Source organism: Lytechinus variegatus, chromosome 12, assembly GCF_018143015.1.
Source record: "Lytechinus variegatus isolate NC3 chromosome 12, Lvar_3.0, whole genome shotgun sequence".
NCBI lineage: Eukaryota > Metazoa > Echinodermata > Echinoidea > Temnopleuroida > Toxopneustidae > Lytechinus > Lytechinus variegatus.
The window spans coordinates 14157990-14174722 of NC_054751.1; the positions used below are offsets into that span (position 1 = coordinate 14157990).

Below are 16733 nucleotides of genomic sequence, written 5' to 3' on the forward strand. Positions count from 1 at the left end.
GACATAAGTTGTTTGTTGTTGCTGTTATTTGCTTTATTGATAAAAATACTTACTTTACGCGCCACAGTGTATAGAAGATGACTCCCTTCTTAGCAAAAAGTGAAAGATAAGAGGAGAAAAACAGGCAAAGGAAAGAGAAGAAATAAGATAAAAAATGAGAGTAAATGTAATTCTATAATAACAATTAATAATACCCCTATATCTCAGAAACGAAAAAAAATCATTACGTCATATTTTATGCCACCTTGCCCTTTCCCCAATAAAAATATCCAAAATATGAGAAATAAAACATAAATGTAAAATACATAGCAAATATACCCGCCGGAGGGTCTCAAAATATCAATTAAGATATAGACCCGTCCAAACCATGGCCAATACAAATTATGTTAAAGCAACAATGTCACACCAAGCCTCGCTTTTGTTCTCATAAAAATTGTTATTTTCGATACTTTCTAGCTGTCTTCTAAGTTTATTAGAAATGTCCAAATCATGCAAAAGTTGTTGTTCAAGAATGGGGGTTCGATTGGGGTTTGATTTTTCCCGATTTTTTCATGAAAAGTAGTTTACATCAATATAGGCCCATTTCCAATTCGATGACAGACCGTGTCCGTGACAGACATCATTTGGAGTCTAGCGCCATCTCGTAACTTAATTGTGTCAATTTTTCATTTCGACCAATAGACGGGCTTCTTGTTCGCGAGCATTTCAAAATTTAAAGCACGTAGCGAATCTACATGAAAGTGTGTATTGATTGTAAACAGCAAATTTAGAAAACGTCATTAATTGTGATACACACTGAAATATTTACCAACTATGGAAGCAAAACGGAGGTATGATCTATTCATCTATTTAGATTATAAATTGACTGGCCAAAACTTCATTGGAGTGTTTATTTTTTCATAGTGTTTTGTTGTGCTTTGCCAGTCTGCCAGTGGCAGTGCAGCATGCAGATTGCAGTGGCCACTCACTGCATGCAAGCCCAGCCCAGTCAGTGAGTGCCACTGCCCGTGGCGTGGCAGTCTGTGTGAGTGTGTACCGTATTGCATTGCGTTGCCTTGTCATGACGGGCGTGTGTAACTTCATACATGATTTCCTGACTTTGTTCATGTTCTAAATTGTTCATGATATTTGCGTATGAATGATGCATGGGAATTAATGTCTGTGTGTGTGTGTGGTGAATGTGACAACTTCACCTTTCACTGTTTCAGTAAATTCTGAATTCTGTGCACCCATGGTTTCAATTCAAATCGTCTCGTGTGTGAAGGATTCATATGCACCTGGTGCACACGAATCCCGGGGGGGCCACTTACGTTGACGAGTGGATACCATGCGCGACCAAAAAAACACGTAAAAAGGATGTCTTTTTCACGATAGGGCACGTTACGTACGTAACGTGATAAGGGTGTCAAAAACACAAAAATAATGAAAAAGGGGTATCTATTTCACTAGGAAAATTACGTGTTTAGGGTCGAAATTGTCGGGATGATAAAACAAAATTAAAATGTTTTATAAAGGATGTCCTTTTTGCCCCAACACTTCGTGTTTAGAGTCCGATTTGCGCGAGGTGTAGAAGGTGGGGTCGTACTAAACCAAATAAGGTAAAGCCGACGACCGAAGGACCCGTAACAATAAAACATTCCTGTACTTGTTTAGGGGTTCATTTCAGGGAATATTTGCCAAGAGTATCGTTTTGTTTCCAATACTTGTTAAGGGTAGGGTTTCACACGCCAATACTTGTTAAGGGGTGCATTTTCAGAATATGGAAATTACGTGTTTAGGGTGCTTTTCCAGACCCCATGGTCGCGCATGGTATCCACTCGTGAATGGAAGTGGCCCCCCCGGGACACGAATCTTTCACACCATTTCTACTAAAATAACTATGACTTTACATCATAGCTATGAATTATACTTTTTCTATAACACCGAACCATATGGATCGTTTGTTGAATTCTCTTTGCTGTTTTTTTTAATAAAATAAGAGCATTTTTCGTGATCTTCACGTAGATGCCTCTTGATCAGCGTTGATATCAACTTTTGCCTAAAGAGGGCGCGCGATATTATTCACCAAGCCGGTAGGCACTTAGGAACCAAGTTTGAAAGGATACTCGTAAAATTATGTCACTCTCGCCGATGAATATTCATTAGATCGTGGCCGTGCGTGTTCAATACACACCGAGTAGTAGAGGCGCACGGCCAATATTGGAGACTGTCTCCAATGTGGGAAATTATCTCAAATATCAGAGACTTTTGTAAAGAATTTGGGTATCCAATTTCAGAGACAGTCTCCAGTTTTGGAGACTAATTTCCTTTGTTTACATTTGCGGCAAGAGGATTATCTTGGCGGCAAATAAAAATGTGATAAGCAGATTCCTCATGAAAAATTACCCCTTTTCACCGTCTACTTTAAAAATTCACCGTCTACTTTTGTTTTGATAAGGATTTTTGTTGTCAATCACACACAAAACAAATGGGCTTCTGACCTCAGTGAGACAAAATTTTGGGTGGAAAAAATCAAGCTTTTGTTGGTGTTGTTTCTTTTGTCCTTTTGCAAAGGAAGTCTCCAATATGGGAGATTGTCTCCCCTATTGGACAGAGTCTCCCATATTGGCCGTGCGCCTCTACTGCCGAGTGTATGCATGCAGAGAGTTTGTATTGAACACGCACGACCACGATCTAATGAATATTCATCGCGAGAGTGACATAATTTTACGAGTGTCCTTTCAAACTTGGTTCTTAAGTGCCTACCGTACCTTTGTTTACGGTGTTGCAAGCTAGCTGCATTCTAGGCGATCAGCATTATTTTCTTGCTCGTTCAATCCACTTTCATCATCATCTTGTCAAAAGATGGCGTACTTTACCAATAAGTATATACATGAGGTGCAACCTGTTGATTTTTGGTACAATTTCCTATTACGCGCTGACGACTTGAATTGAGAATGTTCGATACGAAAAATTGCTTTTCGATTGTTGTTTGCGTACTTTCCACCGCAGTATTAAGGACGGATCGAACGGAGTATCCTGGTTGAGACTTGGAGGTAAGCGATAAAAACAGTTTTATAAATAATTTCCAATTCATTTAAAAAAAAAAACTTAAAACCATTAAAAAAGAAATCATTAGTGGAGAAATACTGAAACGTTTGGTGTTTTTTATTCCCTCACATTCGTGTGATGAATGAAAACGTCAAAGTCCACTATGAAACCACATGCGTTGTGCGAGGTTAGTATTACTAACCTCGCATGTTGTGTGAGTGAATTCTGTGTGCAGTAAAAAAACCCGAAGGGACATGGAATTGGAAGTCGCTAGATCTACTCGTTACCAATATCCTGTAGGCCAACATGTATTGTACACTGTACAGTGAAATCCAGAGTTGTACGTACGTAGCCCTGATGACAATGCCCTACTATGATGTAGGCCTACTTACACAAGCAGTGAACATGGTGAATGAAGCAGGAATAAGGCTCGGAAGTCGATCCCTCTCTCAAGTCTAGCCTGGAGCCCGGGGGGCCACTTCCATTCACGAGTGGATACCATGCGCGACCATGGGGTCTCGAAAAGCACCCTAAACATGTAATTTCCATATTCTGAAAATGCACCCCTTAACAAGTATTGGCGTGTGAAACCATACCCTTAACAAGTATTGAAGACAAAACGATACTCTTGGCAAATATTCCCTGAAATGAACCCCTAAACAAGTACAGGAATGTTTTATTGTTACGGGTCCTTCGGCCGTCGGCTTTACCTTATTTGGTTTAGTACGACCCCACATTCTACACCTCGCGCAAACCCTTATCACGTTACGTACGTAACATGCCCTATCGTGAAAAAGACATCCTTTTTACGTGTTTTTTTGGTCGCACATGGTATCCACTCGTCAATGTAAGTGGCCCCCCCCCCCCCCCCCCCCCGGGGCCTGGAGGCGTCTGTCTGGGGAGTAAAAATCATCTACTCTATGTAGGCTTACTCCCCACTGATGCCTGGGATCCCAAGCTATATTCACCCACGTACAGGTACAAAATCTTAAACTTTCACCCCAGAGATTTCTACTTTCCCTCTAAAAGATCTAGCCCTAAAACATGTACATGGGGTTCATTTCCAACATTTCTGCGATATTGATTTCATTTTTAAAGAAGAATTTATTAAAAAATCGAGAAAAAATGTTCTGAAAAGATGGGAAGAGCTTACGGCCGTGTTTACGTCGCCATCTTGATTTCTTTGTCTTCCACTTGGCGACTGCACGCAAATCGCGCGATTTGTGTGCTGGCGACGTAAATTTGGCTGTAAGCTCTTCCATCTTTTCATGACATTTTTCTCCAAATCATTTTATAAAATAAGAAATTATAAATTATGAAAAGGGTTCCTCTAAGTATTATAATTCTGTTCAAATTTGATAAATTTCATCCTATTCAATTTGATGGACAAATTGTTAAAGTTGGAATGTCCAGATAATACACAAGATACAAACATTAAATGAACAACAATAAATTTAATAATCATGTAACAATAACAATAAAGACAAAATAAATAGCAATTAGATCTTTAAATAAACAATGTTAAACATTAAAGAATTTGTTAACAAGCAGGACAAACTGCGAGGTGAAACCATGAAAACCAGGAAAAAAATAAAAAACTGGAAAAAGCATTTTGCTTTTTTTTCACATAATGCTAGGCAAAAAAGTTATTTATGGAACCACAAGAAAAGGTGATGTTCATATTATGCCAGCATCTTTGGTTTGTCATGGAAAGCAGTTGCATGAACATTTGGCAGATCAGCAAGCCAGACATTTGAAACCATGATGTTTTTAACATAAATATGAGTTTTTGTAGTTGCTGGGTTTCCTGATGGGCTGTTTTGTCTTGATAAGATTGCTATTTCACTTTGAAAAGAATATTTCATGCATTGTTTGAACTCTGAAAGTATGTAAGATGTAAGAAGTTTGAACTCTGAAAGTATGTAAGATACTGGTAAGATACTACAAATACTGGTAATTCAATATACATGAAAACAGTTCGTCCATATCTTGTTGCTTCACACCAACAACTACAGGTAAATACCGAACTTGAAATCACCCATTGTGCTTGTTGTTGTTGTTTATGTTGTTCCAACACGAACCCTTCCTCTTCTCCCGTCTTCCTCCTTCCCTTTTTTTTCATTTTCCATTTTTTTTTAATTTTCCCTATTTTCTAACACAGGGAGAGCATGAAGATGGAGATAGGCCAGTGTTTAGAGCAAGCCCTAGACAAACTGAGAGATATCTGGAATGAGATAGGTATTTGTGAGGACCAGAGGGTAGAACGCCAGAATGTTGTTCTGCATCACATCCGTAACCTGCTGTCAGAGATGGTGACAGAGGAGGAATCCCTCAGGCAAAGACTCATGAAGAGTGTGGCATCATCAACAGAGAAGGTCCACACGCTGTGTATAGAATTGGCACTTCAGCAATATGAGGTAAAAAAAAAAAATTATTTACTAATGAAATGGTATTAGCAAAACAAATGTGATTTTAGTTTTATTTGCTAGATCGTATTTAAGGTTGTATGATTCTTGTTTATTAATTTCATTTTCATGATATGATCATTAAACAAAATCTTCATTTTATCACAATAATGAAAATGTTACTTTTCCCTTGAGAATCTAATCATGTTGGTACATTATTCAAGGTAAATAGGTGACATAATCGACTAAATTGTCTCCCATGTAACATGTATTCATATCACTGATTTTAATAATGAAACTTGAAATAAAATGATGTAATAGAAATAAAACAATCAATGTCTAAGTAATTTTTTTTCATTGTTGTGCACTTATTCTTGTTTGTTTTTAATGATCAATGTCAATAAGGACATAGCCATTGAGACATTCCTATAACTACCAGTAAATCGATTTTCATCACCAAGATTGTTTTGTAGTCACTTTTGTTAATCTTGGTTTCAGCCCGAGAGCGGGATCTCCATCTTACAGCTGGAGAAAGCGTTGAGACTCCAGGTGGAGCAGTTGAGCAAGGAGAAATCAGATAGACTAGGTGCCCTCGAGGGTCTGCAGAAGGTTGAACAGAACCTCTGCGACACCCTTTGTACCACACCGTATTATATTCCGTCAGGGACGGTACCCTCACAGGAACAGCTTAGCATCCTCAGAGAACACATCGATACACTCACAGCAGAAAAGGTAAGACCCCATTTACAGGAATAGCTGAATGAGGGAGACTAGGTGCCCCTGAGGGCCTGCAGAGGGTTGAACAGAACCTCTGTGACACCCTTTGTACCATGCCATATTACATTCCCCAAGGCTGCCATTTCATGAAGCTTGTTGTTAATTTCTGCAAGAGACAAGCGATTGTCAGCCAATCAGAACATGGGATTTCACTAAAAATTTTCAGTGCTGACAACTTGCATGAAAATCCCAACTGGACAAAGTGAATGCCTTCAAGATGCAACAGCATAATACTCAATCTCTCCTATTTCTGTATTCAGGACCAGAGATACAAAACATTCACCAGCACGAAGAAGGAAATCTTAGCCCTGATGGAGCATTTGGAACAAGGACCGGAGACATCGTTTGAGAGAGAAATCATCTGTGAGGAAGAAGAGGCATTTGTCCTCTCCAAGGAGAACATACAAGCTCTGAAAGACCTTCATCAAGAGGTGAGATGCTATTAAAGATGAAGTTCTGGTAACAAATTGATTCCGTACAGAATCCAGTAAAATGACCACTAAAATTGTGTAATTTATGAGAAATAATAAAATAAGATCCAGAAAATAATTTTACATGTCACTAGGACCAACAATGAGATAACAAGAAACCAATTAAGCTTTGGAATTACCTTGTAATGTTTGTCTCTTTTACAGCTTGAGTTCAAAGATACAGAGAACAGGCACACAGCAGAGGATTTAAGAGACAGAGTGACAGCTCTATGGAACAGACTCACGATCCCTCAGGAGGAGAGAGACGAGGCTTCACCAAGGCTTCAAGGACACAAACCAAGCAACCTTGCTACGGTGAGAAATTACATCTCATAGGAGTTTTCAAGACATGGAGAGGGCTGCCAGCATTAGATAACTAGTTGAGAGTGAAACTCCCAGAGGCCATTGATATAATTTAGGGGTCAAAATGAGTGAGATTAAGAGAAATGCATGCAAATGACACAAAATTTTAGAGTGAAAAACAACCAAAATGTATGAGTCACAATCTTAGTTTTGTTCAAGGGCAAACTTATTTCTTGATAAATATGCCTTTGATATTTTCACTGCTCATTTAAATAAAAGATACAATCAGTTGTTGAATTACACATAACTCTTAACCTATGGCAGATCACGTACATAAAAGTTACATTCAATTGTGAATATCAATTTCATTTATTTGTGTTACATTCCCAGCTCCGAGAAGAAGTTGAGAAGTTAGAGATCTTAAAGAGACAGAATCTGAAGAAGGTTGTAGATGCCATACGGTGTGAACTAGAGAGCTGGTGGGATAAGTGTTTTTATAGCAGGTCACAACGCAACCAGTTTGAGGCATTTTATGAAGGTACGTCCATATCTACTAATTCTTAGATTCATTGTCAAAGGTATACTGTGAAATGCCAATACTGGTAACTTGGCCTTAGTCAAATCTGCAGCGGGGGTTGGTTATAAGATGAAGTGGTAAAAAGCCAATCTCCACTTATCGTCTTTATGCGTGTAGAGACATCCGATAGACAATCCTCCAATTTATTCAAAGTGTTCAAATTATTGCACGATCCCAATACGTATGTGTATACGTGTATATTGTACACAAAATCACACAGATATTATCACAAAAACTAACTTGGCTAGCACAAGCAGTATTTTGGATTTTTCTCTTGGTGAAATGACAGAGAAAAGGGTACCGGTAGTACGAAAACTTGAATATGACATGAAGTTGAATTGGCATTGTATGAAGTTTGCTCCAAGTGAGATGATAGAAGCGCACAGAAGTATTGTGTTGACAACATTCTAAAAACATGTGATAACTAAATTAGAAAACTTTGAGAAGTGTGCCGAAAAGAAAGTAGTAGTTTTCATCCCAAATGTGATGTAGGATGTAAACAAAGAGAGAGGGGGAGAAAGTGGTACCAATTCAGAGAATTTATAGTGAGTCACAGGTGAGTGTGCTGTGTGAGGGTCATTATTAACCACTTGTTGGCACGTTTATTGATACATGTAGGGAGTGGAGGTAACTGGTATCCAAGGGTAAAGTCCTCTCAAAGGTGAGGAGTAATAGAAGGTAAAGTAGAGAAATGAAGGATGAAATTTGGAAAATACTACAAATCTTTTGAGACAACAGAAATCTGTACAACTTGGGAGATGTACATAAGAAATACTTGCATATTTGGATCTGAAAGAATGCTTCAACCTAGGAAGCAATTATTCAAGTTCTGTAAAGTCAACTTATGCTGAGACAACAGAAATCTGTACAACTTGGGAGATGTACATAAGAAATACTTGCATGTTTGGATCTGAAAGAATGCTTTAACCTAGGAAGCAATTATTCAAGTTCTGTAAAGTCAACTTATGCTGAGACAACAGAAATCTGTACAACTTGGGAGATGTACATAAGAAATACTTGCATATTTGGATCTGAAAGAATGCTTCAACCTAGGAAGCAATTATTCAAGTTCTGTAAAGTCAACTTATGCTGAGACAACAGAAATCTGTACAACTTGGGAGATGTACATAAGAAATACTTGCATATTTGGATCTGAAAGAATGCTTCAACCTAGGAAGCAATTATTCAAGTTCTGTAAAGTCAACTTATGCTGAGACAACAGAAATCTGTACAACTTGGGAGATGTAAATAAGAAATACTTGCATGTTTGGATCTGAAAGAATGCTTCAACCTAGGAAGCAATTATTCAAGTTCTGTAAAGTTAACATATGCAGAGTCTACCTGCCAACCTTCCTTTTTTAATAATCACTATATCTAATCTTTTTTAGAATGGGGTGGATGCAAAAGGTTTATATTTGACGAATATGTTACCTTGCTGATTTATCTCATTATTACTGTTGTGAAAATTCAGGAATATCTATATTTTGTTTCATTTTCTGTTGTCATTTTCCCTTGTAGGACTTGGAGAAGAGTTGAAAAGATTATTTTTTTTTTATTTGTGTGTGTGACTGTTCTTGAAATTAATTTGAGATGTCTTGTTGTTTCATCCATCCTGTATCATGTATCCTGTATCAAGGCAGATATGAATTTCTGTACTCCCTTGAATACACATAACACAAAATCTGTTCCTTCTGTGCAGATGACATCACCGAAGATCTCCTGACGCTGCACGACGAGGAGCTGGTCAAGGTCAAAGGTCACTACGAGAGGAACCAGGAGATGCTGGATGCGGTCCGGAAGAGAGAGGACATGTGGAAAAAGATGCTGGAGTTTGAGGTATAGGATCACCAATGGAGATCCGTCTCTATCATCATGGCACCCATTTACATCAAACTCCAGTGTTTTTGCCCATGCATGCTTAGACAGAAGTAGTAACTTCAAGCCTGCAGGCTCTATTGAAATCATTTCTCCCGACCTAATCTACATTCCCAACAATTTGAATTTTTTAAAAAAAATAATAAAAACTGGTTAAGCGACCATTTATACAGAAGGACCGCCTATCTATGAGGACCACAAGCTTAGTTTCCCTTTGTTAAGTACTCCTTTTTGAAACATTCTGAATGTACAGTCAAGGCCAAAAGTATATTATCCTTACAGAATTTTCCTTTTCCCTGCTTCTTTTCCTTGAAAATCATCTTTTGTATTGAATGCATTGGGAATTCATGGGGGTATATCTCTCTTGGGCCCTGTTTAAATATTTTTGCTTGCATAGTACTGCTTTAGTAGAAGCCACTCTGTCATATCACGATGCAACTACATTTGACAGGGACTGTATGTCAATCAGTATGTAGCATTATGTTGATACAAATGTAGTTCACATCTCACAGTAATTATATTGTAAAACCCCAAATTTTAAAACACCCTCTCCCCTCCCACACCCCACCAGGTCAGGATAAATGAATTCATATGAGCACATGCAGGCTTGTCGCCAGTGAGTCCAAGGAAAGCATTCATGTGTGGAGCACTCATTACTTTGATTTTAAGATGGATGTGTTGTGCTGGTTACTTGAAACCTTACATGACATCCTTGTTCCACTATTCTTGAGTACTTTTCTTGCATTCATTTGGAATTCACCATCATACCATTGACCATGCATTTATCATCCATATCCATCCATTTAACCATAGCATGTTGGATAAGGAACTTTTTATTTATGTCTGTATGTATTTATTCATTTATTTACTTACTTAAAATATTAACACCGTCATACATTCTAGCTTTGAGGGTGAAATAAGTATGATATGCAAAAGCAAGATAACATTGTAATGCATAATTACAGTGGATTTATCTTGTCTTTGGAAATTATACGCAATTCAGCTACAAGATTGCTCAGATTAACTCAGCACTTCAATGGCTCTCATAGTCAATTAGATAGATAGAAATTAAATTTGCTTCTAAATCAATTATCACTTTTCTTTATCAGAAGCCTCTAAGTACACTTCAATAATACAGGACCAGAGAACTATTTAAAGGTCAAGTCCACATCAAAAACAAGTTGATTTGAATAAAAAGAGAAAAATCCAACGTAATGCTGAAAATGTCATCAAAATCGGATGTAAAATAAGAAAGTTAAATTTCGCTCAATTTTACAAAACAATTATATGCATATACAGAGCTGCCAAGTATTACTGATTTTCCGTATTTAGTACTGAAAATGAGAAAAATACTGATGGTTTCATGCAAAATACTGATTTCTGAAGTTTTAGTCTTATGTGTTGTCCTATGGTATTTCTTTGGAAATAATAATTTCCTCACTAGAATACTGATTTTCAGCTTTAAAAATACTGAAATGTTCTTGTTCAGGTTGGCAGCTCTGCATATACCGGTTGGTATGCAAATGAGGGGACTGATGACATCACACACTATTTCTTTTGTATTTCTTTACATAAAATGTAAAATATTCTAATTTTCTCCCCTTTGTCCTGTGAAACAAAATTTCATTTCTCCCTGAACATGTTGAATTACCATTGCTTAACATTTTATGGTTCAGTCAAGTTGGTCCTTATTGTCAAATATGTAAAAAATGAAATTTTGTAGATTTCAAAGTTTTCAAACAATAAAAAACAAAGGAAATAGTGAGTGAGGGACATCATTGATTCTCTTAGTTGCATGTGACTAAATTGTGCATATAACTGTTTTGTGAAAAATAAACAAAAGTTTCATAACTTTCTTATTTCATATCTGATTTTGATGAAATTTTCAGCATTATGCTTGTCTTATTTTTCTCTATTGATTCAAATCAACATTTTTCTGAAGTGGACCTTTAAAGTTCAATGCACTCCTTGAATGCTTACAAATACATGCATCATAGCTAACTCTCTCAATTAGCTATATATCAACCCATTCTTTCATTCACTTTCATTTTGTTACCATGCCATAATCACCATTCCATTCCTATTCATACATTTCCAATGGTGATATCAGTAAGAGCACAGTATTATCAGTGTTGTTTTGGCGATTTCAGTTCTCATCAAACCATTCATTGTATTTCATGCCCATTGGTATTAATTTACCAATCTGGCTGTATTTTTTATGATATGGGTAGACCAGCTATTAATGCATGGCATATAAAAGAAAATGCTTCCAGTCTTCTTGAAAAAGCAGTAGCTTTTCCTAAAAGTTAACTAATCTTTAGCACCATTCATTGTAAAAATAAAATTATATAGCTATAGTCTACAAAACAGCACATTTACATTGAATTTACTGACCAGTGAATAAGTTTGACTTCCTCAAATTCTCATGGAAAGAGAATGTGAGAAAATATCACTGCCCTGACTGGGTTTTGAACCTGGGTCCCTGACTTGCTTGACCAGTGATCTCCCCCACTGAGCTATCTAAATTCCTTTCGACAGTCAAGGCAATGTTTTATTCCCTCATAAGCCCAATTCTTTTTCAGTCCTACCAATTTTGATAGAACTGTATATTATACAAATTGAATCTTGTTTTGCATAAGTTGCAGGTAGTGTAGTTAATGCATGGTCAATGTGTTGGTATACTCTAGGCTGTAGGCTCTTCGCATGTTTAGAATGTTAATCAAATATCTAGATTTCCTCTCGCATATGGGCTGGAGGTTGTATGGTGTTCACTGCCTTGCGATGTATTTAGCGGCGGTGTTCAGCATACAAATCAGCCGATGCTAGAGGGAAATATATTTGTAATGGCTTGATGGTTTCTTTTAGAATAATGTTTGTTTGGGCATTTGAAAATGCCGATTTCAAGTTTCACATGCATGACAAACAATATATAAAGATAAATTAAATCTATTCCACTGTCATGTAAGTTGTAACACTTTTGACAACGATAATCTCAATGCTTGACATGACATGTATGATGAAAAATATCGTGAAAATATGACAATTCAATGCACTGCATATTCAGGTAATGCTTTTTTTAAACGAGAATCTGAATGCTTCAAATGGCATGCATGATGAGCAGGATCTTCAAATAAGATAAATCAGTGTATTTCATATTAGTGAAACAATTTGAAAATGATAATCTCACAACTTGACGTAGCATGCATGATAACCAATATTTAAAAAAAAAATCCCCTTTGGTGGAGGCTGTCTAGATGCCCATACTATTGGTTCATTCACTGCGAACCATATATGTTAAAAAGAGAACATACTCTGCCCTGCAGTAGAAAATGTAGACACTTTCAGTAAATTTCATTATCAATCACAAATGCTAGTTATCTACAAAAATTGACCTATTAGCCAATCAAATTGCAGTATTTCAGTAGCTTATAACAGTAGCTTGTAATTTGAATTGATAATGTGCTTTGTGAAACCAAACCCTTCATGAATGTTTATGTAAGTTATATATTTGGGTTACATTGCAAAGAGCCTACTTTCCTCTCCTCTTCCGCTGTGTTCTACATGATATCAGTTGTTGTAACACAGGTAAGGTAAAGGAAATATTATTAAATGAGTGTTTTTATTTAATTCATTTAAACTGATTTACAAAAAGAGCATGGGATATTTAAGTTTCATTTCTATATTTATTGCATAAGCATACTATCTGGGGCCCATTTCATAAATGGTAACTGTGCCATTATTATATTAGCTTCTGTGTCAAACTTGATTGTGTTTGTCTGCTGAACCGTGTAATGATCTTATGGTATTTGCCATAGAGCAAATGCTTCAAAGAAAAAATAATGCTGCATAAATAAGTTAATTGCAAATATATTTTAAATTTGTATTTATATGTTAAGCAGCAATTTATGTTGAATTGAGAATTAAGAAAAATATCATTCATTGAATTGTTTCGCTTGTGGCTTGAGTATGTATACCAAATTGAATTGCAGGTTTTTGGTGAAAATATGATAAATTTTGTAACTATTTTTATTTATTTTCTGAAGAGGAAAGCAAATGATCCTAACCGTTTCAACAACCGAGGTGGAAATCTCTTGGAGGAAGAAAGAATCAGACGAAAACTCAACAAGGACCTTCCTAAGGTGAAAAATAATATTTGGTTTATTTCTTGCTGAATTCACATGTCCCTACTGCTAAAATTTATGTTTCATTGCCATTAAAGAGAAATGCCAGTAGTTGCAGTAAACACTGATTTCATGAGAAAGTCTGTAAAACCAGGCTTAACCCTAAATCTCCCGGGGTATTTTGATTCTTGTCATTCCCGGGGGGGGGCCATTATGGCCCCCCCTTAAGATCTCGGCCGCCGATCGCGCGAGCGACGCAAAAATTTGCACGCTGGTAGTGTGCGATGTAATCTACAAGGCTGTATGGTAAAATTTTCCAAAATAATGAGATTTTATTTTATATGAATTAATTATGCTAATTTATGCATAAATCATACTTTTTGCTCTAATTCACTAAATAAAGCTCCTAGAATGCTAATTTTTGGTAAAAAATTTCTTTGTAGCATTCTTAACAATCGTAATTCAAAAAAACTTTGGTTTGGAAATAAATTTCTTATGTATTTTATTGTTTTATGAATTTCTTATGTATTTCTCTGTTTTTTTACTTTTTGTTTTTATTGTTTTTTTCAATGGAAATTGTTCCAGACATAATTCTGATCATAAACAAGGCAAAATTAATTAAGTTTAATCAGTAAAAGTAGAAATAATGAAACATTTATGAATTTTGGCTAAATACGCAATTTGCATTGGATTTGTACATGAAATCACGTTTATGAGCAATTTTGGGTCTGACATGCACTTGCATAATGTTGCGTAATGTCGTAACCACGTACCCGGGCGTCACAAATTTGGTCTCAAAATTTGCGCGAGACTTGAATGTAAAAAGTCAGTGAGCTGCGAGGTGAAAAAAATTCGCGCAGCAGATATATCGCGAAAATTGTTGAGGGGGGGCCATTGTGGCCCCCCCCGGGAGTATTAGGGTTAATTGTCAGTATATCATCGAGGATCTAAATCTGGTACATTTACATAAACTGAACTTTGTGAAATCTTAAAATCTACACTGAAAAATATTCACACTTACGATCAACAACACAGATAAGCGCATGTGGGACAGTGTAAAATTATTGCTTCGAATGTCGGGCCCCGACGCTCTACCCGAATCCTGTGCTTATTTGCTGATTTCTCAGCAATTACACAATTTCTTTTGCACATACGTTTTATTTAGACAAACAGACACTTTGGTGGTCATTTCATTGGATTCTGTATGAACTCATTTTGATATTGTTATCAAAACTAGCATTTACCTTTAATACCTCGGTCACATTTGCTCTACGGTGGCCATACGGCCAGTTGAAAACAGCCGTTTTAACATGTGTTGTACCAGCTACATATTAGTGGTTTGAATAAAAATGAATAAAACTGCTGTTATCGACTCGCCGTACGGCAGCCGTAAGGGGAAATGGGACTAAGGTATAACAACTAGGGTTATGAAAATGACAACTCCTGTGAATTGCCATTAGGCTAAAGTGGTGGAAAATATCTGTTTTCCAAAATATAGACTGATTCCAGGAAGTATGTACGTTCAACCCCCTATTTGTGGAACCTACCTGAAATGATTATTCTATTTCATATTGTAATGCTCTTAACCCTAAATAGACTGGGCTATTTCGACGCCTAAGAAGACGGGGGGGGCTGATTCAGCCCCCCCTTATGATCTCGGCCGTCGATCGCGCGATCGCGACGAAAATTGGCACACGCGTTACCCATGGCATTATCTACAAAAATCTCATGTCACATTAATTATGCTAATTTATGCGTAAAATAAGTTTGCTCTAATTAATAAAATAATGCCCCTGAAATGCTAATTTTTGTTTCACATACTCTAGATAGGCATCTAATCATATTGATTTTAAAAAAAAATCAAAATCACATTTATTTTCTTATGTATTCTATTGTTTTCTAAATTTCTTCTGTATTTCTTTGTTTTTCGACTTTTTGATTTTTCAATGGAAATTGTCTGGGACCTTATTTTGACCATAAACAGGATAAAATAAATTGATTTTAAGCAGTAAAAGGAAAAATAATGATACATTTATGAATTTTGGCTAAGAACACTATTTGCATTGGATTTGTACACAAATTCATGTTTTTTGAGTCTGCATGCACTTACGAAATGTTGCGTAATTTTGGAACCGCGTACCCGGGGGTCACAATTGTGGTCTCAAAAGTTGCGCGGGTCTTGAAAGTAAAAAGTCAGTGAGCGACGCGGTCAAAAAATTTTGCGCGGCAGATTTATCACGAAAAATGTCGAGGGGGGGCTGAATCAGCCCCCCCTCCCCAGTCTTTTTAGGGTTAAACCATGGCATTAGCAGTTCAAAGAGTGAATTAAGAAATATCAGGTATGATATTTTCCCATGATTTTTTTCAGATTTTTTTTTCTTTTCGTGAAATCCTTTGCTTAAGAACATTCTAATGCTTTTTTTTTACTGCTTTTTAAGTCAATTGATAAAGCTATCATGTAGGCTCATCTTGAAAAATCACTTTTGATTTCTTTACTATGCAGGGGCTTGCAACCCCTACTTGGGCATTTCAGACTTCGGCGGGGACTTAGCCACCCTTGGCTACTTTTCAGATTTTTTTTTTTTCAGAGGGGAATATCATGCGTGAGAATGTAAAAAAATATGGGTAAGATGATAATAAAGGTGTGATATTTCATGGAATGTTTATTTGTTTTTATTTTCTGCAATGTTTGTTTTTCTTTCCCCCCTAGATTGAAAGGAACCTCTCAGAAAGGATAGAGGAATACGAGCAACAGACTGGTGAAGAGTTCCTTGTGGATGGGTGTAGGTTCATGGACTATGTAGCCGCCCAGTGGGCAGCTCATGAAAACCAGAAGAAGGTCATCAAGGAAGAAAGGGTAGGAATCTTTTTTATTAGTATAATTTTTCTATTCGAGTATATGAGGAGTATGTGGATTCAGCTTTTTAGCTGATACCAGTTACTATTATCATTTTCAGCGTATATTTAGATTTTATGTACTTTGTACATAGGTAAAAGGGCTTTTGCAATTTCACTTCTTTTTTTTTTTGGCACTCACACTCCTGGGCCCTGTTGCATAAAAGTTATCATTGTGGTAACTTTGCCATCCAATGGTAACTTGCATTGGATCTTGAATTTTGATTGGCTGTTGATCAACATTACCATGGTAGTTCCCATTGGATTGCAAAAATACCAT

The 16733-nt window shown here is 36.7% G+C and overlaps 1 protein-coding gene across 2 annotated transcripts in view; it reads left to right on the top strand.

Moving 5' to 3' along the window:
* Positions 1-684: 684 nt before the first annotated feature.
* The window catches only part of LOC121424941 (protein regulator of cytokinesis 1-like), a 38998-nt gene continuing 22949 nt past the window's right edge, over positions 685-16733 (top strand). For both annotated transcript variants that reach the window (XM_041620837.1, XM_041620838.1), the window contains exons 1-9: positions 685-830; positions 5192-5447; positions 5934-6167; positions 6473-6643; positions 6848-6997; positions 7376-7523; positions 9262-9398; positions 13481-13576; positions 16269-16415. In XM_041620837.1, coding sequence (XP_041476771.1) covers positions 814-830; positions 5192-5447; positions 5934-6167; positions 6473-6643; positions 6848-6997; positions 7376-7523; positions 9262-9398; positions 13481-13576; positions 16269-16415 — 1356 coding nt within the window. In that variant the 5' untranslated portion in view covers positions 685-813. The remainder of the gene's footprint in view (positions 831-5191; positions 5448-5933; positions 6168-6472; positions 6644-6847; positions 6998-7375; positions 7524-9261; positions 9399-13480; positions 13577-16268; positions 16416-16733) is intronic.